Here is a 17,744-nt window from a genome sequence, read left to right as displayed (position 1 = left end):
CTGATTTTCCATAATGTTGCCAAAGTCGCGCCCCTAACAACCGACAGCAATAAAAGCAGCAACAGCCTGTAAAGCCGGTGTGCGTTGGACTTGTGCTCACCATCATGCATGCACACATGCCCACAGGCCGGGCCAAAAAAACAGTAACATTTATTGAAGTTTAGAAAAATATAAACCGTGACTAACTATAACCAAATAATTGAAATGAGGAAATGTTAACTTTTGTACAACGGCTTTTGGGCGTAACATTTTTGCATTAGCTAGAAAAGTTTGTTCTCACAGGAACTAAGGAATAACCAAACGTTTTTCATTCTTTCTGAACTAAAAATATGTTGAACAGGCTTAAGAAGAAATTTAAAACAACAATTTATAACTATCACAATAAAAACTTGATTTTTTTAAATTTTTACTAGGTAATTACAGTGAAAGCTGAACGAAATCCAAAATTAAGAGAATTTGTTCTCAAAGGATTTAACGGTTCCTTACCAAAACATTATTTCAGTCATCGAACTTTCTGAACTTAAAATATGCTTATACCAAAATTTTAAATTACTAAAAAACATGTGAAAAATTTGTTCTCAAATTTGAATTTTAAATTGTTTGGTAGTTTGTTCTCAAATTTGAAATTTAAATTGTTTGGTAAAACCCTATTATTTTGACCCCTGCTGTGACTAAACGGTGGAAGCCTCTCTGGACGCCAGCTTTTACTTGTGTTGAAAATGTTTCCACATCACTCGTCAAGCGTTTCGGCTGGAAAGAAGCAAGAAGAAACGGAAAGCGGCGGCGGCAGAGCCATGACAACAACAACGGCTTGTTGCCACAGCGCACGCGCCCCAGCTGGAATTGATGAGTACGAGTGGATTCCAGGCCAGGAGGCAGTGCCGCTCTTCGTTGTGCTCCACTGAGCCGGCTTTGCAACCCCTTGCTCTCTCTCTCTCTCGCTTGGAGCCTCTCTCTGTTTACATTGTGTGGAGTAGCCATGGGAACGAAGGCGGCGTCCTAGCCGGTCTCCCTTCCAGGCTCTCCCCTTCCATTCCACCTGACCCTTCCAGCTGCGTGACTCAGCTCCAGTGACATTGCATTTGCATGTGACTGCCGTTAATTGCTGTAATTCCCGCCCTGGACGTCGCCGGCACATAATTGCACTCTCCCGCTCCGAAGTCCTTTCTCTTCCTGTACAGTTTCGTGCCAGGCTTTCCTTGTTCCTTGGGCTTCCTTTACAAACGTACATGCAAACTTCGAGTGGTTTTTTGGGACATGCTTTCTTCGCTTTTTGCTTTCCTTCCGACCCTTTTGACTTACTTTATGGCCAGGTCGATTATGCCCGCCTTATCGGGTCTTTAAATGGGTCTAAAGTTCCACAGGGGGTTGGAATTCCTAATGTGATATTCTGATTGGAAATACAGTTTCTTTTCTTGTCTGGAATAATATCTTTTATCACACAATCTACAGGAAAAGTATATGTTTTTGATATAACTATTATGACTTTTGAGAAAAGTTTATTAACTTTATATTGCTTTTTATTTGACATATATATGTACACAGAAATAACAATGTTTAGAGAACACTGGGAATCGTGGGATTATTTATCGTGTAAGGAAGATACTCCCTAGTTGGCCAGTCTATTTCGGGGTCTCAACTCTGCAAGTTCTTAAAAGAAAGAATTTTCTTAGATAGGTATGGACAAATTAAAATACAATTTAAAGATAAACCTAAGTTCTATATTAACTTAAGCAAAGGTATTTAGAAACCATAAAAATGTCTCTCTAAAGTAGGCCAATTTTAAAACAAATATATCTTTCAGATAAGGAAAAATTTCGAGCTAAGAAAGTAGACTGTTTTAAAAATGAGATCTTAGTTTAGAATTGGCATTTCTATTCTTCAGCCTCTGTTTAAAAAATAAATTAAGGTTTATTACCGAATCTAAATTGCTGATCGAAACCATACATATAAGTAGCTTCTTATAATAATGACAAAGTGTACACTTTTCGCAAAAGGAGCATTATTTTCGCATCACAAGTACTTGGCAACTTAGTTATCATATTCACTTAGCCTGAACATGTGGGATCTGTGGCTTGGCTATGAATTACATTCAAACTCTGCTTACAATTAACTAAAACTTTTACAAGGTAATTGGCTAGGATTACAGTTCGGTGTGTTTCGGCTTGTTGAACAATCTCTCGCACAGCTTGGCCAGGATCTGGGACACCTCCAGTCGGTACTCGTCCTCGGTGTTGGCATATCGGTTGCGAACCGTGAGCAGGGCGTGTCTGAGACCCGCACTTTGTGACCAGGAGGCAAGACACAGATTCTCGGTGGTCTCCAGGGCAATGGCGAACTGTTCCACCACCTCGGGTTGCTCTAGAAGATGCAGGAAGTCCTTGGTCAGGACACTGTCCACAGCCGCACAGTAGCCCTGCGTTTGTAGCCAGGGTTCGAACTCCAGGAGCACATATTGCGCCATCGTGGAGGCCGCTTCGGGCGCATCTTTGCTAGCCTCCAGCACGGACCGCTTCTCCAGTACCAGGTCACTGATGAGGGTCACCACTTTGGCCTTGCTTCGCAGCTCCACATCTGGACTTTGCAGTACCTTTATCAGAGCCTGTGTGCCCGAAGTGGACAGCACTCGCTGCTGGGCTAGCGGAAACTTCCGCAACAGAGCTCCAAAAGCATGAAGTGCAGCAGAGATCTCTGCAGCGTTCCCGGAGCTGGTCAGGATCTGGGCCAGATGCGAGCCAAAGTTCTTCTCGAACACCTTGATCTGGGCCTTGGGATTGTTGCTCGCCAGGGAGCCCAGCACCCGCATGGCCGAGACCCTCAGCGAGGTGTTCGTATCGTTGACCACAATGGGCAGGAGGACGTCGTCCAGCCCGCCATTATCGATGAACATCAGGGCATTGTCGATCTGGTGCAGCAAGTACTCCAGGTTCTCCAGACACTCCAGCTTGGAGCGCATCTCCGACTCCAGCGGCGTCTTGCTGAAGTTCCGGTACTGATCGATCAGCTGAACAATCAGCTCCCCGTCCGTGCGAAAGTTCTTCTGGAACTCCTTGTAGGCCTTGCGCAGCTCCGCGTAGCTCTTCTCCTGCTCCTTGACCCGACGCAGCGACTCCTCGATGATGTCCGGCTTGTAGTCCAGGGCCAGGGGTTCGTTGTCATCCTGATCCTGGGTCTTCTGATCCGCCGGTTGACTCTGCAGCGCAGTGCCACGTTCGCTTTCGTCCAGCAGTTTGGCCTCCTTGAGTCCGGTCTGCATGTTGATGCGCACGTGGAGGCCCTTGGGAATGGCTTGACCTGGGGGGAAGGGGTCTCCGCTCAGTACACGTCATCGGAAAGTTAACCCGGCTAGCCCTTACCTTCCGCAATCACCTGCCATTCCTTGGTGGCCACGAATTCACTGGTTTTGTTGTCCGTTTCCGTTGCCGCCGCCACTTGCAGGCTGGCCAGGATCAGGACACTGGTCAGGAGGCAAACTATCCGCTTTCCACTCATGCTGATTCACCTGTCTCGTCTCCAGAATGTGTCCAAGTTGTATTTCACCGGGTTTTAAATAAGTTTCGTGAGGGTTTTCAAATCCGACTTCGGAATACTGATGTGGATGTGGTCGGTGGTGTGCCCGTTGGTCGTTCCAGTAATAATACCACATCATTGGAAGGGTTCCGAATGGAACCAGTAAGGTGGAACCAGTCCACAACGGTTACAATTTGATTTAAAATTTAAAAAGGTATCAAATCATATACATTATTTTAAACAGGAAATATATGAATACACTTTAAGACCTTTATTCAGACTTTTAGATTAAAATATAAAAAATCACTAATTTTATGTTTTAATAAAGATCTTCCTATTATTCCTGTTTTTATAATTATAATTTAGGGAACAAATTATAAATTTAAAAATAGAACAGTTAGAAAACTTTGTTGCGAAATATGTTTAGCTCCGTCTAAAGAACTTTCTAGACTACGAAACTTAAATTTTGTCACCTTAAAAACACATAAACATATGTTAATTTGTTTGTTGGTAGCTATTAGTAACTGTCATTATAAGCCTGTTCAAATAACACCTAAAAAAAGTTCCCAAAACAAGATCTAATTTGCAATTTTATAATAATATTTAGGAAAAGGAATAGGAGAAACAAACAAAATTTAATGCCATTCAGAAGCGTCAAATCTAAACCAGAACTCCCGAAAAAATTCCAAAACTCATCATGAATTCCTTAAAAACCAAAGCGTAACGTCACTCACAAGCTTTCCACGACCTAGCAAAGTGGATAGACTAGTTATGTACTATTTACTGAATTTCCAAAAGCCGAATCATGTTTACGTCAGATGAATCAAATTCAAACACAATTAAATCTATGATGCAAAGCGATTCATAGGGCAGCCCGCCGTAATAAAATAAACGCGTGTTCGCATATATTAACAGCTTTTCCGTATCATTCTTAGGCGCCCCCTCCGAATTTGGGACCGCTGTAATGCCGATGTCTACGACAGCGTCTGGGAATTGGGAGTCCAAACAAGATATGTGGACTCACCTGGCGCCAATTGGATGGGTAAATAAACAAAATGCCGGTTTCATGCCAATCGCAGCCTATAGTATATAAAGCAATCACACCGCATATGCTAATTGCCGATGACGAACGCCAGAAGCCTCTAACTAGAATTTGGCAAATTGAATTTGAATTCGAAACGCCGCCCGTCCGAATAGTTCGAAAGTGAAGCCACCTCGGGGCAGCTTTTAGCCGGCGAATCCATTAAGAGTGCCGTTGGAACCTGTTTGATGTCGTCTGAAATGCCCGCTGGTGTCTAATTGGTTTATGTTCGGAATTGAGCTGTTGCCCAAGAGATTTATCTTTGTGGACGAACGGAAATTCTTCGGGTTTCCCAAGGCTTTGAGCCTTGGGATGATGCATTCTCCTCTGAAAAGTAATGAAGATTTATGGTTATAATGTCGATCATTTATAATTTATATAATGACTCAGGGATGTCTTTTCATTTAGGATTTCTTCTTTGAAAAGCGATGATGATCTATAGTTATAATATATGTATATCGACTGCTATTTCTAGTTAGTTCTAGATATCCTTTCCCTTGACCTATGCTAATGACTTCATTAACATGCCATTCCATTTAGCACTTGGTACTCGAACTCACCTAGGAAATCCCCCAAAGGTTCTAAATCCCAAGTGCTGATCTCAAAGCAAACACGAGATGGTTAAAATAATCGCTGATAAGTACGAATTATTATTTGCACTTCGTTTTGAGTGCGAACAAAGCGCAGATTCCATTGCACAGAGAAGCCAAATCTATAAAAAGTACATAAAAAGCACGCAAAAAGTCGAGATAGTCTCGATTATAATGCATTATTGTAGGAAGGGAGAATTATTTCATACACTTAAAGACCGCAAACTCGCTGGCTGGTCGAACATTAAAATTTATAGAATCACTTTTGATTTTTCGCTGCCTTTTTGTCCGCAGCCATTGTTATTGTTTATGGTTATTTGTTGCTATTCTCGCGAAACCGGGCACATGCTAATAATATTAATTAATAATATTGTTGCTGCCAATTCGGGCTAGGGGTGGCCTACGCTGCCCGCGACGGTGATGATCATAATGAGGAGCAGAAGCCAGCCAAAGCACAGAACGAATGGGTATACGAGTAAACAAAAATAGCCACCAATCAGGCGGGCAGCAACAACAACAGGGGCCAAGACAAGTCAGGAATGAATAAACTATGAAGTGTACTGGTTGTCGGCCAGCTCGCTCCGCCGTTCTGGCCGCTCGGAAATTTATAAATGCCGCCGTCTGTCCAGAGCCAATTTACAGTTTGCCATTGAACCTGGTCGGGCGTTCGCCAAATCATCGAGCGGGTGAACTTCGTAGTGCCTCCCAGGGATCCAACCGACAAGATGCTGCTGCTCCAACTGGGCTCCGTGGCCCTGCTCTTCTGCCTGGCCAGTGGCGCCTCCAATTTCCGTGAGTCCTTTGGCGGAGTGTAATTGCCCCTGGGAGTCGTGCTAATCCCAGGTCTTTCCCTGCAGCTCCCGAGCTGCCCCGCTGCCACATGGGCGACACCAGCTGCATCATCAACGTGTCCCACATGCTCATCCGGCAGTACGCCCGGACTGGCTACGCGCCGGCTGGCTTCCCCCAGGTGGAGCCCTTCCTCATCAAGCGCTTCGACATCTCCGACGGACGCACTGGCTCGCTGAACCTCAAGCTCAACTTCAAGGATGTGAATGTGGAGGGCCTGTCGGGAGTGAAGTTCGATAGGGCTGTGTGAGTACTCCTTAAGCAGATAGATATCAATGTAATGGAAAAACAGAAACATAATTAGGGATTATGCTTTTCCATTTCCTAATTTTTTATAATTAATAATAGTTTGTTTATTCTGAAATAATAATCTAGTTCTAAGCCTAATTATTCCTTTAAATACCATTTTACTTACTCTTCCAATCCTCCTCGAATACCTTTCAGTGGCTTTGGCGGAGATCCTGCCACCAGCAAGTTTGAGATGTACGGCTCCTTCCCCAAGATCGTTCTGAAGGGCAAGTACGTGGCGGACGGACGCATCCTGATCCTGCCCATTCGCGGCGATGGCGATGCCGAGATCGTGCTGCACAATCCCAAGTTCTCGGTGAAGTTCAAGCCGGGCACCCAGGTGCGCAATGGACGCACCTTCCTGAGCGTGGACAAGCTCAAGGTGCTGGTGGAGCCACAGAAGTAAGTCCATTGGGATTACCGTCCTATCAAGTTCATTTATAAATGGTTTTTGGTTACCTTTCAGGATGAACATCCGCCTGGAGAACCTCTTCAACGGCGACCAGGCCCTGGGCACCAACCTGAACCAGTTCCTCAACGACAACTGGACGGAGGTGTGGAACGAGCTGCATCCCTCCGTGCACGTGGCCATCGCCGAGATCATGAAGAGCATCCTCACGCAGCTGTTCAAGCGGTTCGCCTACGAGGATCTCTTCCTGGACAACTGAGCACCAGGTGCTCGTCCGGCATTAGGCTAAGTGTACGAGTATTTCCTCACCAGCATTCACACACATGGGGCGTTGCATTCCGGCCATTGACATATCATCGTATCTGCTAAGCTAAGCTTTAAGCTGTAGAAATAAAACAAACATAATGCGAAAACTGGTTGTGTTTCTGCGGGGGGCCATTGCTAAGTCAAGCGTAGATCTCAGCATTTCCGCACAACTGTCGCACACACTTTTTGGCAAGCAATCCGGCAATCCGGCAATCCAGCAATCCGGCAATCAGCAGGCAACTCACGTGATCGAGCGTTTGATTGGCAATTTGCATGACAAAGGCATTATAACTAGATTTACCACAGCTGGGGCAGTGTTTTAGATACTAAGTACCCTGACTTTAATCTTTTCTAATATGTTACGAAAGTCAGACCTATTTGAATTGACGTCAACGCATATGTTATATTTTTGCTAGAACAACTAGCTTTATAGTTATGCTAAAGATGGCAAGTCCTAGAAAATGAAGAGTATCTATGAGATACATGAGATATGTGTGATATCTGTGATATTACCCCGATCATAACAACTCACACATCATCCCCCATCACTTACTTTCAGTTTCACTGGCCAAGTTCAAGAGCAGCCAGCGGTAAGCCTGCAATCCCATCTCGGGGAATCGGACACCCAGTTGGCCTTGGGTCAGTGAAAATCTTCCACGAGTCAATCAACTGCAGCGGGTCCGAGTGGAACAAGTCGCTTTTGTTCTCCACGGGGGCTGGGCTTTGAAGCGGGGCGTTGGGCAATTAAGTTAACTGAAGTTTAGGACCTGTTCTGGGCTGGCCAACTTCGCTCCGGTTCTTGGGATGTGACGATCACGATGACTCTGTTGTTTTCGCAGCTCCATTCGGCTATATTTGGAACCGGCCCTTTTGTCAGCTGCACACTTCGCAGCCAATTTGTAAGGGGAGTACGGGTACTTAATGCCGCATTTGTTCCCCCTGCCAATTAAAGCGCCTTTTGATTGGTGCAAAGTGTCTGATACATCAATTAGCTTAGTCACCCGAGGGGCCAATTGAGTGTTACTAAGTGCGACAAGATTGAGTGTGATGTGTTTTAAATGTATGTTATTATTACATTAATTATACTCCTGCAAATTCGAACTATCTGCAAGGATTGCATTCTTGAGTACTCGCTACTTAGGCGCATTTACATCTTCTGTTGCACAATACAATGCGATTATTGAGTTCTATATTCTATATTTAAGGGGATTTGAACGAGTTCTCAAACTGACAGCCATCGTTACGCCATAGATAAAAGCAATATCAAAGGTTGCTCTGGGCCTTATTTGAGTTGCACTTCGTGTGCCACTATAAATACTAGAGCGATTTCCTGTTTATATTCAGTTTCCCAAAGTTATAGTCGCGTAAAGATGCTCGGACCGGCCCTAGCATTCGTTCTTTGCCTATCCGTGTCGGTGCAGGCCGTATTCCGTAAGAGGATGGGACATGGTATTCGGACTATCCTGTAAATAATCTTTTGCCATCCTCGCAGCCGACGATCCCAAGCCCTGTAAGTACGGCGATGGCGAGTGCATCATGAAGCTGAGCAACACCCTCTTCAGCGAGAGGTCTTCGGCGGAGGAGCCCGGTCTTAACCTGGTGCCCCTAGATCCTTTGAAGGTGGACAAGCTTGTGATAAGCCAGGGAGAGGACACCAGTCCCGTGGGCATAACTCTGACTTTTACCGATAATTTGCTATACGGCATGAAGGACCAAAGGATAGTTAAAGTGAAGTAAGTACATAGTTTCCCAAGAAACATATATGGATATTTACATTTTGATACAATCTTCTGAAGAATACTCTTATTTAAAGCCAATATTACACTTATAAAAATGGGAACTCTTGAAAGTACCATAATCAACGAGATATACTCCTTGAATTTTTAGGGGATTCGGAAAGGACCTCACCGGAAAGCACGAGCTGAGGATCGTGGCGAAGACCTTCTCCCTGGTGGGACCCTACAACATCAACGGCAAGGTACTCATTCTGCCCATCAGCGGCACAGGAAACAGTAACATGACCATGGGTAAAATCATTCTACTTGGTCTCCCAATGAAAATGCTAATAATCCTTTCCAGCTAACGTCAAGGCAATTGTCACCTTCTCGGGAAAACCCCTGGAGAAGGACGGCGAAATCTTTTTGGACATTACCAACTTCAAAATAACAATGAAGCCGGAGTCCACCCACTACCACTTCTCGAATCTCTTCAATGGGGACAAGGCGCTGGGCGACAATATGAATGTCTTCCTGAACGAGAACGCGGAGGCCATTTACAAGGAGACGGCCTCGGCAATTGACAGGTCCTTCAGCCAGCTCTTCAAGGGAATCGTTGGGGGCGTGTTCTCCAAAGTGCCGTATGCCAAGCTTTTTGCCGAGGAGTAGTTAATGTGAAATAGTATTCTCATTTGTATTATTATTATTTTTAATTCGGTATAGCCCACTTGTTGATACTTATCGCAAACTCCAGCTCAGGCAGTTTGTAGAGTGGCAGATATAGGTTTCAGCGCTGGCAATCATCATTAGGTTTAATGAGGGTCGCAGGTTCACTTAGAACGTTAGAATCTAAATTACTTTTTAACAATCTAAACTAAATCTGCTGTAAATAAAACACAGATGTGTGGTAATAAAAATGACATGCTTAACATTAAAGATACCTATCTTGGTCTTATTAGTTAATTTATATAATATATTGGATAAGTTCCAGCATCAAAACTTTATAGAACAACCAAAGCCCGCCTGAAAGTATGTTCCATCCTGTACTTGTCCTATCTGATGGTTCAAAAACCTTGCCCTACAAAAGGTCGTTACATTAAAGAACACTTGACTCTCCAAGTAGAGCGGCTTGTTAAAAACAAGTGACGGCTTGACCATCAATTAGGCAAAATTCGAAAGTGCCAAAGGAGATCGAACAGGAATTATCGCTTAGGGGAAGGCCAATCTAATTTGCATATATCGAGCAAGATACAAGCGGAACGTGATTAGGAGAGGCGGGATTGACGGGGTCGATGGCTTGCGAGCGGGACTGTAGCCCCACAGGTTCAAGTTCAAATGGGGGTTCATAAAAGGGAATCGTAAAATAAATTCGCCGGCTATAACAGCCCACTTTGCCACCGGACGACAGCCTGCCGGTTTGGTTTACAATCCAAATCCATTTAACTGACTCGAAGGGGGAGGGAGCGTGGTGATGAGAGCACTGGTACTGGCGACGGTCTAAAGTCAAATTCTGGCAGGCTGAGACGCAAAAGTCGTTTACGGCAAAAAAAACATGATACATTTAGCCGCACTCGTAACGTTCAATTGGCGAAAGTGACTATATAAGTGGTATCAAGCGCGGCTAATGGATCAGTATTCAATTGTGTTTGCCCGCGTCGAATATGGAGCTGACTCTCGCCCTCGTCCTGCTGCTCGGCTGTGCATCCGTATCCGTCCAGGGACACGCCTCCGAACTACGTGAGTTACGCCTCCTTGCTGTAGCAAACATTTCCCAATCGGCTACCTTGATTTCCAGTCTCGGGCATCGAGAGGTGCGGGATTATGGACGAGCAGTGCCTTGTGAACGGGTTCAACAATGTGCTGAAGAACTACGCCCAGAGCGGCATCAAGGAGCTGGGTCTGATCCCACTGGATCCCCTGCACATGAAGAAGTTCAAGATTGGCCGCAATCCGCACAGCCCGGTCAACATTGACCTCAGCTTCCGCGACGTGGATCTGCTGGGTCTCCATAGGGGCGTGGCAAAGCGAGCCAGGTGAGATAATCTTCGAATTGACAACCATCCATCTTAGGCTTCATAGCCTTCCTCTTTAGACCACTTAAATTTGATTTATATTCAGTGAGATCTAAAAAAAAGAAAATATTATAATGTATTCCAATCTCCTTGTTTCTACATACCTTTTACTATACATATAGCACTATTGTTTTACTTTCAGTGGCTTCACAAGTGATCTCGGCCGAACCATTGAACTGGTCATGGACGTGCCCGAAATCGTTTTCAAAGGACCATACGCAGTCGACGGCAGGGTACTCATCCTGCCCATTACAGGAAAAGGCAAAGCCGACATTAAACTGAGTGAGTTTTGTCTTAAAAACATTACTAAATTTCCCATATAATGTGCCCTTTTTGAGACCACAGCTGAAACAAATGTCCATGCCTTTATAAAATTGAAGCGAGTGCCCAAGGGTGAGCACCAGACCTTTGCCGAGGTGGTGGACATCAAGGTTGAGGTGACACCTCAGCATGTCTCCTACCAACTGGAGAACCTCTTCAATGGCCAGAAGGATCTCAGCGACAACATGCACGCCCTCATCAACGAGAACTGGCAGGACATCTTCAACGAGCTGAAGCCGGGCATCGGCGAGGCCTTCGGACTGATAGCCAAGACGGTGCTGGACAGGATCTTCGGCAAACTGTCGCTCGAACAGCTCTTTGTGGTCTGAACCCCTTAGTACAAAGCTTTTTTGCACTTTAGTTAGTTGAAGCAGATAGGTGAATATTTATTTGACTTTCAAAATACAAATGGAAAGCAAACAATTCACTGGTAAGTTCCTCTTAAAAGTAAAAGTAGATGCAAAATAAATTCAGGCACTTTAGGAGTTTCTTCTCCATAGATTACAAATTAAATAAAGTGTTATGAAAAAGGAAGCAAGCCTCATTTTTGACTTGGGCAAATAAGTGTAAAAATATTAATATTAATTTTGGCTTATTATTAATGAATAAGTTGGTACCATTTGGTAGCCAAAGTTAAAAGATAAATTACAAATCATTTTCGTTTGGGTTTGGGATTAATGAACGTACAAATACTTATTAAAAGTGTAAAATAAATCTTAGGGCTACAAAGGCATCCAGTTTGATTGAAAAATCATTTTCGACTTGGTCAAATAAGTTGGCTTTCGCCTTTTAAATGTGGTCTCTTTGGGTTACAGAGATGCTTCTGAATTATGATCAGAGTATTTCATAAAGTACTTATAGGTTACAGGATATGTATAGATACCTTGGAGCATGGTAATTTCTTAAAATGCCAATTTGCCGGTGTACTTTTGTCGATCCTTACAAATCCAGTTTAGCTTCTGAAGCGGAAAAATGTGCGATCGTTGCTTCGTGGCGGAGATGAAGGCGCTTCCTCTTCATATTCCTCCATCTCGGCAGAATCATCTTCCATGTCTACAACGCCCTTGGGTGCTCCACAAATGGCCACAACGTGGGGCGGGAAGTAGGTCTCCGGATGGGCGAGCAGGGCGGTGAGGAACTCGTCCTGCTCGATGGCACAGGCCATCAGCCGCTCTAGCTTGTACCTCTTAGCGATGTAGAGCTCCTCGTCAGTCGGAACGCGTGGCTTGGCCGCCTCCAGCTCGGCTCCGGCCAAGAGGAAGGCTCGCTCCTGCATGGTCTTGTGGCTCTCGGTCATGGCCGCCGAGTAGCGGTGCTCCAGGTCCATCTCCCAGTTGAACACGTGCACACTGAGGTGCGTGGCCTTCAGCCACTCGCGCAGGCCAATCAGCAAGCTCTCCAGGCGCTGCACATTGACTGCTGGTAGAATACACATTTTAGAATATAAGAAAAAAAGACACAAAGGGATACAAGCTTACACTTGGCCGACTGGTTCATAAAGTTTCCGTTGCGATGGCGCATTTCGATGCTCATAAACTGGTTGAAGGACTGCAGGTAGGAGGTCGTGCCCTTGATCAACTTGTCGCACTCGTTGTATTTGTCGTAGTCGAAGCTGCGATTTGTCTCCAGGATGCGACGCTGTTTGATCAGGAAGCGCTCCGTTTTGGTGCACAGCACCTGCAGCTGGTAGCGCACATTAAGGCTCTTGGGCATGGAGTTCTTGACGGGCATGTTGAACAGGTAGTCGGATGGCATGGAGTTTTGGCGCGAAAAGCCCAGATCGGCGGTCAGGTGGTCATGCAGGGACCTGAACAGATCCATCACGCGCAGCACGGCATTGTGCTCCAGGCTGTACAAGATCAGAGGGTATTAAAGAGGGCATTCCCAGGACCTTGGCAACCGCAACACTCACCAATCGCCGTACAGACCAATCGAGCGCAGTTTAGCCATGGTCATGGGCTGTGTCGGGTTGTTCGCCTCCTCGTGGCGCTGCTGGTTCCACGCGTTCTCCTTCTGCAGCTGCTCCTGCTTGGGCCCGGTGACCAGCAAACAGGCGGTGCCACCGGATCGGGACTTCTTGGCCGGAGCCCCGCCGTAGCCAAAGTGGCGGGAACGCTTCTGGAGCTGTTGCAAGCATCCCCAGCCGTGGAACTCGAAGCGAGGTGCATTGTTGTCCAGGCGGAGCACCCGGAAATTCTGTTGGATCTCCGACAAAATGCCCGACGACGAGCTGCTGGCCTCGCTGACAGGGTCCTGGGACTGCAGAGAAGCAGCAGCACACGGCTCGGTGGAATTTTCGTTAGACTCCAGCAGGCAGGACAATTCCTGCTGCACCTCCATCAAATTGTGAGCCAGTTGCCGGTCATCGATGGCCGAAGGACCCACAGCCATAGCACGTGCATTAAACATTTTAGCAAGCGAAGCTAAATCGCAAGAAACCACAAAAGTCCGCAAATTTTCTTCTGGCACTGAAAGTTTACCGTTTGAAAAGAGCGACGCCACGCTGTCTGGAGATTCAGACGGAAAGACCAGGGCTGTGAAGCGGCTTTTGGCGTTAGTCTTTTCGAGCAATTAGACAACACTATATATTGCTTGCTTTTATACGTAGAAATGGCAGTACAACGCCAGGTTGTAAGCTCGGCTATCGAGATGTCTGGCAACGCCACCATGTAGATATTTGCATTCTGGACTTAAACCTATGTATACTTTACATTTAGTGGTTTGAAAGCTGGCTAGAACAGTGTTAGAAAGTATCTGATAAAAATTTACCTAACCATGTATATTTACGTAGCGTGGACTCCAACCGTAGCACATTTTACACTTTTAATTCAAAAACTTACTAAGGAAAAGTGTTGGAAAGTAACTGAATAAAATATAAACATTTCGAATCGTAAATAACTTGTATAAAAATAGGAAAAATAAATAAATTAAAAAAGGCCCTTTTATTAATAACTGTTTCCTGATCCTTAAAGGTTTGATATTTCCCTAATGTTTAAATTCTAAATTCTTAATTTGGCCACAAGCCAGGAAAGGGTATAAAAATTAGCATATTTACCAATCAATCCCTACATAAATGTATTAATTTCTATCAAACTAATTTAGTTCCCAATCCTATTAACTTCCATGATAGCAAATATCTCAATTTAAAGCCTATGAAAGATTATTTATTATCGTGAGGTCATTAATCGTTAGATCTAAACATAACTAGTGAAAAGTTCCTGAAGTTTTGCGGCACAAAAGGGTTAATTACAAAACCCGGAAATGTATTTTCTCTTACATTAGAGCTAACATTTTATAAGGAAAACCAATCGATCGAGTTCCACTATCTCTTCCTCTGCTGGCAATTATCCACTTTCTATAAACAAATACGACAAGAGCGGTTTTTTCACTTAGCCAACCACAAGATCGTTAATTCTTTAATTCACATAGCACATTGAACCAAAGCACCGCAGCAATTGAATTACAAGCTTTCTTTCGTACGGGTTCTGTGGTTTCTTTACGTTTTATAGATTTTTATTAAAAAATTAATAATTTGTGGTTCATCGCGAGTCCCATTTTACTGTGGCTTCCTGCGGAAAGAGCAGCCTGCAAGAAAGAAATGGGTATTAGTCGGTTGGCCAGCAACGGCGGGTAGTAAGCAGATGGAGCATACCTTCTGTCAGCTTGGCGCGTCCTCCAGTTGGCTGGCACAGAATGGTTGCGCATCCGGCGCAGACCACGACGCCCTGGGCGTGGCTGAAGACGGTGGTGATCCTGTAGCAGCCGGGGCACTTCACGTCCATGAAGTACGAGTTGGGGTGCTGGACCAGGCGCTTCAGCTTGTGCTTGCGCTTCTCCTCGGCGGGCAGAGGGTGCAGAAGATCTTTTGCTAGCTGCAAATGAGAGACCAGAGGATTAGTATGCAGGTAAAGAGTTATATCTTAGAAATGTAAAGATCAGAAACTAATCCGAATGTATCCAAGATATCCTGGCAGCGAGGGGTGTTGGAGCATTTTTGGCGGAATGAGCATCAATAATGACAATATCACTTAACCCATAATTTTCTTGATTTTATGAGAAATAAGATTCAACATATTAAAGGTTTGCCACAGTATATCAAACGATTTACTATACAAGTTATTTTTATAGGATCAAAATCAATTTGATCTTAGAGATGGTGATGAGCCCACGTTAAGAAGATTATCAGGGAAATAATAAATGACAAAATAAAACTAAACTGTGTTGAAGCATTTGGAGCCATTTTTGATGACTTCAAAATTCCAATTGTCACATTTTTCTCGGTGTATCAACAATCCAGCCAACAACAACATAAATTCGCCATTGCGAGTTCTAGGTTATGTGCAAGGACTTCCGAGAATTCCGTCTGGCATTACAGTGGACTCTTCCTTGAGTCATCGGAGTTACATTTATTTCATTAAACCATTTCACAACTGTTTGCAATTTCACAGGCGCACGCCATGCGTGGCCAATAAACCACACACTCATGGAAGCGGGCCAGACATTTGTTTTAGCGCCATTTCAGGCCGTTTCTGGCGACCAACACTTGCTCCATTCACACTAGTCACTCGGGCGGTTATTCCAGCCAGCTTTTGGTTAACATTCGGCTCAGTTTTCTGTGTTTAAAATCAATTTTAACGCAATTTGGCACCCACCGGCATGTTTTTTCTTTCACAGCTAACACGGAAAAGGAAGTGGGGTAAATCGCAGCCAACTTAACTTCGCCGAAAAGGCACTAAAAAATACCCAACAGCTGGACGATGGCAACTCTACCGCCACCGCTTTCCAACACAGATCTTGGCATATGACCTGTTTCAAAAAATATTGTAACGTATTTTTTAGTTTTAGAATGCAAATTTGTCTAAAAATAGAAAATGTGCTTAGGTTTTGACACATTAAATAGTAGTAGTTACTAACTTGAAAGCTTGTTTGCTATAAATTGTACATTTAGCTGTGGTAATATTAATTGTTATTGATCGTTTAATTTTTCTGCTTCTTAAAATTTCTCAAACTTTATTAAAAACATGTTATCTTTGAACAAACTATTTATTTATTTATTCTTTGCTTTATTACCCAATAGTAAAAACTTGTCCAGATAATTCTGCAAGCCATTTAAGGTCATACTGAAGTAAACATTTTTGGCGCCGCCGGCAAATTGTTTCGTTAATCCAGGAATAACAAAGAAAATAGAGGAAAATGCGAGCTGTTACAGAACCCGATCACTGCATCCAACTGAACGAGACCATCTATTGCTTCGAGATTTGCACCAATGACTTTGCCTACAACCTAATCGCAGTGGCGCTCAAAAAGGAAATCAGCTTGATACTCGTAGGACTGCCGGTGGGTCTGGAAAACCAGTAAATGTTGAATGAAATTAATGGGTTCCTGTGCAATCTGCAGGAGGAGAGCGGCGACTTTGGGTACACCCACCTGCAGGACCTGGACGTGAGCGACAAGGATCAGCGGTGCGTCAGCGCACTGGCCTTCTCGCCGGACACCTCGCTGAACTGCACCCCCAACAATGTGACTGTGTGCGCCGCCCAGGGCAGCCAGCTGAAGATACTGCGCACCGATCTGGGCCAGTTCAACACGCTCCAGGTCCTCCACGGCCACGGAGACTATGTCAACGACGTATCTTGGGTCTGCGAGGGCGAGCTGCTGGCCTCCGTCAGCGATGACTTCACCTGCCGCTTTTGGACGACGGCAGGCAGCGGGGAGAATGTCATCACCTTCGGCCTGTCCTCTGCTGGCATGTCCATCAAGAGCCACCCCGAGGATCCCAATAAGGTGCTGGTGGCGGAAAAGAAAGGTATGAAAGCGTAACCATGTACCTAAAGCAGTAACTAAAGAATCCCATTGTAGGCATCATCCATCTGTACAATGTGAGGAGCAAGCAGACGGTCATCTCCGTGGAGTCACCCAAGTTCCCGCTCATGTCGGCGGATTGGGCCAACAGCAATAGGCTGTTCATCACCTCTCTGGCTGGCGGGGACGTTGTCACCTGGGACCTCAACAGACCCTTTGTGCCCGCCGATGTCAAGCAGGTCCACGAGGATTGCGGCCGAGTGGTTCGATTTGCACCGGGAAGCTCAGAAATGGTCATCGCCCTGATCATCGGACTCACACTCAAGGTTTTCGCAGCCAAGTCCACGGTGCCATTGCTGGAGGCTCCCCTGAAAACCTTCGGCGGCATGGCCTGGCATCATCGATTGCCCTATATCACGGCGGTCTCTGACAGAAAACTGCTCTTCTGGAAAGTGCAAATGAAGTAAAGCTGGTGAACACTTTGTTAATATAAAATAAAATTTATCTTTTTATTTATAACGAGTTTTATTCATTCCTTTCAAGTAACCGGTATTTTGTCACCAAAGGAATTTTATAAAGATAACATATTATAAAAAATATTTATAAATAAAGATTGGTTTTTATAAAAGTCAATCTCTTATGATCTTAATTCCTTGTGACATTATTAATGATTATTGATAAAAAACATCAGAGTTTAAAATCATCTTAAAATTTAAAACATTAATTTTTAATATAAATATTTCAATTTATATTAAAATTATGGTAAGCCTTGTTATAATTGAAACAGATTTATAAATATTA

General features: G+C 44.5%; 7 protein-coding genes across 7 annotated transcripts; 4 read left to right on the top strand and 3 right to left on the bottom strand.

Annotated features, from left to right (window-relative positions):
* Positions 1 to 1,464: 1,464 nt before the first annotated feature.
* LOC108026436 (nucleotide exchange factor Sil1) lies at positions 1,465 to 3,617 on the bottom strand. The gene is made up of 2 exons (XM_017097373.3): positions 3,357 to 3,617; positions 1,465 to 3,294 (listed from the first exon to the last, which is right to left on the bottom strand). Exons 1-2 carry the CDS (start codon positions 3,490 to 3,492, stop codon positions 2,144 to 2,146), a joined length of 1,287 nt encoding a protein of 428 aa, XP_016952862.1. The 5' UTR covers positions 3,493 to 3,617; the 3' UTR covers positions 1,465 to 2,143.
* A 2,189-nt stretch (positions 3,618 to 5,806) lies between these two features.
* On the top strand, positions 5,807 to 7,140 carry LOC108026349 (protein takeout). The gene is made up of 4 exons (XM_017097255.3): positions 5,807 to 5,973; positions 6,039 to 6,276; positions 6,475 to 6,720; positions 6,785 to 7,140. Exons 1-4 carry the CDS (start codon positions 5,907 to 5,909, stop codon positions 6,984 to 6,986), a joined length of 753 nt encoding a protein of 250 aa, XP_016952744.1. The 5' UTR covers positions 5,807 to 5,906; the 3' UTR covers positions 6,987 to 7,140.
* A 1,177-nt stretch (positions 7,141 to 8,317) lies between these two features.
* Positions 8,318 to 9,684, top strand: LOC108026350 (protein takeout). Its single transcript, XM_017097256.3, has 4 exons — positions 8,318 to 8,464; positions 8,526 to 8,766; positions 8,921 to 9,060; positions 9,113 to 9,684. Exons 1-4 carry the CDS (start codon positions 8,404 to 8,406, stop codon positions 9,415 to 9,417), a joined length of 747 nt encoding a protein of 248 aa, XP_016952745.1. The 5' UTR covers positions 8,318 to 8,403; the 3' UTR covers positions 9,418 to 9,684.
* Positions 9,685 to 10,321: 637 nt separating this feature from the next.
* Positions 10,322 to 11,675, top strand: LOC108026348 (protein takeout). The gene is made up of 4 exons (XM_017097253.3): positions 10,322 to 10,485; positions 10,544 to 10,781; positions 10,963 to 11,102; positions 11,166 to 11,675. The coding sequence occupies exons 1-4, from the start codon at positions 10,410 to 10,412 to the stop codon at positions 11,468 to 11,470; spliced, it is 759 nt and encodes a 252-aa protein (XP_016952742.1). The 5' UTR covers positions 10,322 to 10,409; the 3' UTR covers positions 11,471 to 11,675.
* Positions 11,676 to 11,716: 41 nt separating this feature from the next.
* On the bottom strand, positions 11,717 to 13,686 carry LOC108026347 (protein bag-of-marbles). The gene is made up of 3 exons (XM_017097252.2): positions 13,054 to 13,686; positions 12,620 to 12,990; positions 11,717 to 12,557 (listed from the first exon to the last, which is right to left on the bottom strand). Exons 1-3 carry the CDS (start codon positions 13,548 to 13,550, stop codon positions 12,094 to 12,096), a joined length of 1,332 nt encoding a protein of 443 aa, XP_016952741.1. The 5' UTR covers positions 13,551 to 13,686; the 3' UTR covers positions 11,717 to 12,093.
* A 938-nt stretch (positions 13,687 to 14,624) lies between these two features.
* On the bottom strand, positions 14,625 to 15,941 carry LOC108026452 (40S ribosomal protein S27). Its single transcript, XM_017097392.3, has 3 exons — positions 15,794 to 15,941; positions 14,794 to 15,013; positions 14,625 to 14,726 (listed from the first exon to the last, which is right to left on the bottom strand). Exons 1-3 carry the CDS (start codon positions 15,797 to 15,799, stop codon positions 14,698 to 14,700), a joined length of 255 nt encoding a protein of 84 aa, XP_016952881.1. The 5' UTR covers positions 15,800 to 15,941; the 3' UTR covers positions 14,625 to 14,697.
* A 302-nt stretch (positions 15,942 to 16,243) lies between these two features.
* LOC108026051 (nucleoporin Nup37) lies at positions 16,244 to 17,462 on the top strand. Its single transcript, XM_017096745.3, has 3 exons — positions 16,244 to 16,478; positions 16,539 to 16,947; positions 17,001 to 17,462. Exons 1-3 carry the CDS (start codon positions 16,335 to 16,337, stop codon positions 17,408 to 17,410), a joined length of 963 nt encoding a protein of 320 aa, XP_016952234.1. The 5' UTR covers positions 16,244 to 16,334; the 3' UTR covers positions 17,411 to 17,462.
* Positions 17,463 to 17,744: the final 282 nt, after the last annotated feature.

The sequence above is a fragment of the Drosophila biarmipes genome, chromosome 3R (assembly GCF_025231255.1).
Source record: "Drosophila biarmipes strain raj3 chromosome 3R, RU_DBia_V1.1, whole genome shotgun sequence".
Taxonomy (NCBI): domain Eukaryota; kingdom Metazoa; phylum Arthropoda; class Insecta; order Diptera; family Drosophilidae; genus Drosophila; species Drosophila biarmipes.
This window is presented reverse-complemented; position numbering and strand designations above follow the sequence as displayed.

Bases quoted from the DNA above. Each gene is read 5' to 3' on its own strand.
- LOC108026436 (XM_017097373.3), bottom strand. From the start codon at position 3,492: ATGAGTGGAAAGCGGATAGTTTGCCTCCTGACCAGTGTCCTGATCCTG. The intron at 3,295-3,356 runs GTAAGGGCTAGC...CCTTCCCCCCAG, and splicing joins ATGGCAGGTGATTGCGGAAG to GTCAAGCCATTCCCAAGGGC.
- LOC108026349 (XM_017097255.3), top strand. From the start codon at position 5,907: ATGCTGCTGCTCCAACTGGGCTCCGTGGCCCTGCTCTTCTGCCTGGCC. The intron at 5,974-6,038 runs GTGAGTCCTTTG...CTTTCCCTGCAG, and splicing joins CAGTGGCGCCTCCAATTTCC to CTCCCGAGCTGCCCCGCTGC. The intron at 6,721-6,784 runs GTAAGTCCATTG...GTTACCTTTCAG, and splicing joins GTGCTGGTGGAGCCACAGAA to GATGAACATCCGCCTGGAGA.
- LOC108026350 (XM_017097256.3), top strand. From the start codon at position 8,404: ATGCTCGGACCGGCCCTAGCATTCGTTCTTTGCCTATCCGTGTCGGTG. The intron at 8,767-8,920 runs GTAAGTACATAG...TTGAATTTTTAG, and splicing joins CAAAGGATAGTTAAAGTGAA to GGGATTCGGAAAGGACCTCA. The intron at 9,061-9,112 runs GTAAAATCATTC...AATCCTTTCCAG, and splicing joins AAACAGTAACATGACCATGG to CTAACGTCAAGGCAATTGTC.
- LOC108026348 (XM_017097253.3), top strand. From the start codon at position 10,410: ATGGAGCTGACTCTCGCCCTCGTCCTGCTGCTCGGCTGTGCATCCGTA. The intron at 10,486-10,543 runs GTGAGTTACGCC...CTTGATTTCCAG, and splicing joins GGGACACGCCTCCGAACTAC to TCTCGGGCATCGAGAGGTGC. The intron at 10,782-10,962 runs GTGAGATAATCT...TTTTACTTTCAG, and splicing joins GGCGTGGCAAAGCGAGCCAG to TGGCTTCACAAGTGATCTCG.
- LOC108026347 (XM_017097252.2), bottom strand. From the start codon at position 13,550: ATGTTTAATGCACGTGCTATGGCTGTGGGTCCTTCGGCCATCGATGAC. The intron at 12,991-13,053 runs GTGAGTGTTGCG...GATCTTGTACAG, and splicing joins ATTGGTCTGTACGGCGATTG to CCTGGAGCACAATGCCGTGC. The intron at 12,558-12,619 runs GTAAGCTTGTAT...TTCTACCAGCAG, and splicing joins TATGAACCAGTCGGCCAAGT to TCAATGTGCAGCGCCTGGAG.
- LOC108026452 (XM_017097392.3), bottom strand. The intron at 14,727-14,793 runs GTATGCTCCATC...TCTTTCTTGCAG, and splicing joins ACGCGCCAAGCTGACAGAAG to GCTGCTCTTTCCGCAGGAAG.
- LOC108026051 (XM_017096745.3), top strand. From the start codon at position 16,335: ATGCGAGCTGTTACAGAACCCGATCACTGCATCCAACTGAACGAGACC. The intron at 16,479-16,538 runs GTGGGTCTGGAA...TGCAATCTGCAG, and splicing joins TGATACTCGTAGGACTGCCG to GAGGAGAGCGGCGACTTTGG. The intron at 16,948-17,000 runs GTATGAAAGCGT...ATCCCATTGTAG, and splicing joins GCTGGTGGCGGAAAAGAAAG to GCATCATCCATCTGTACAAT.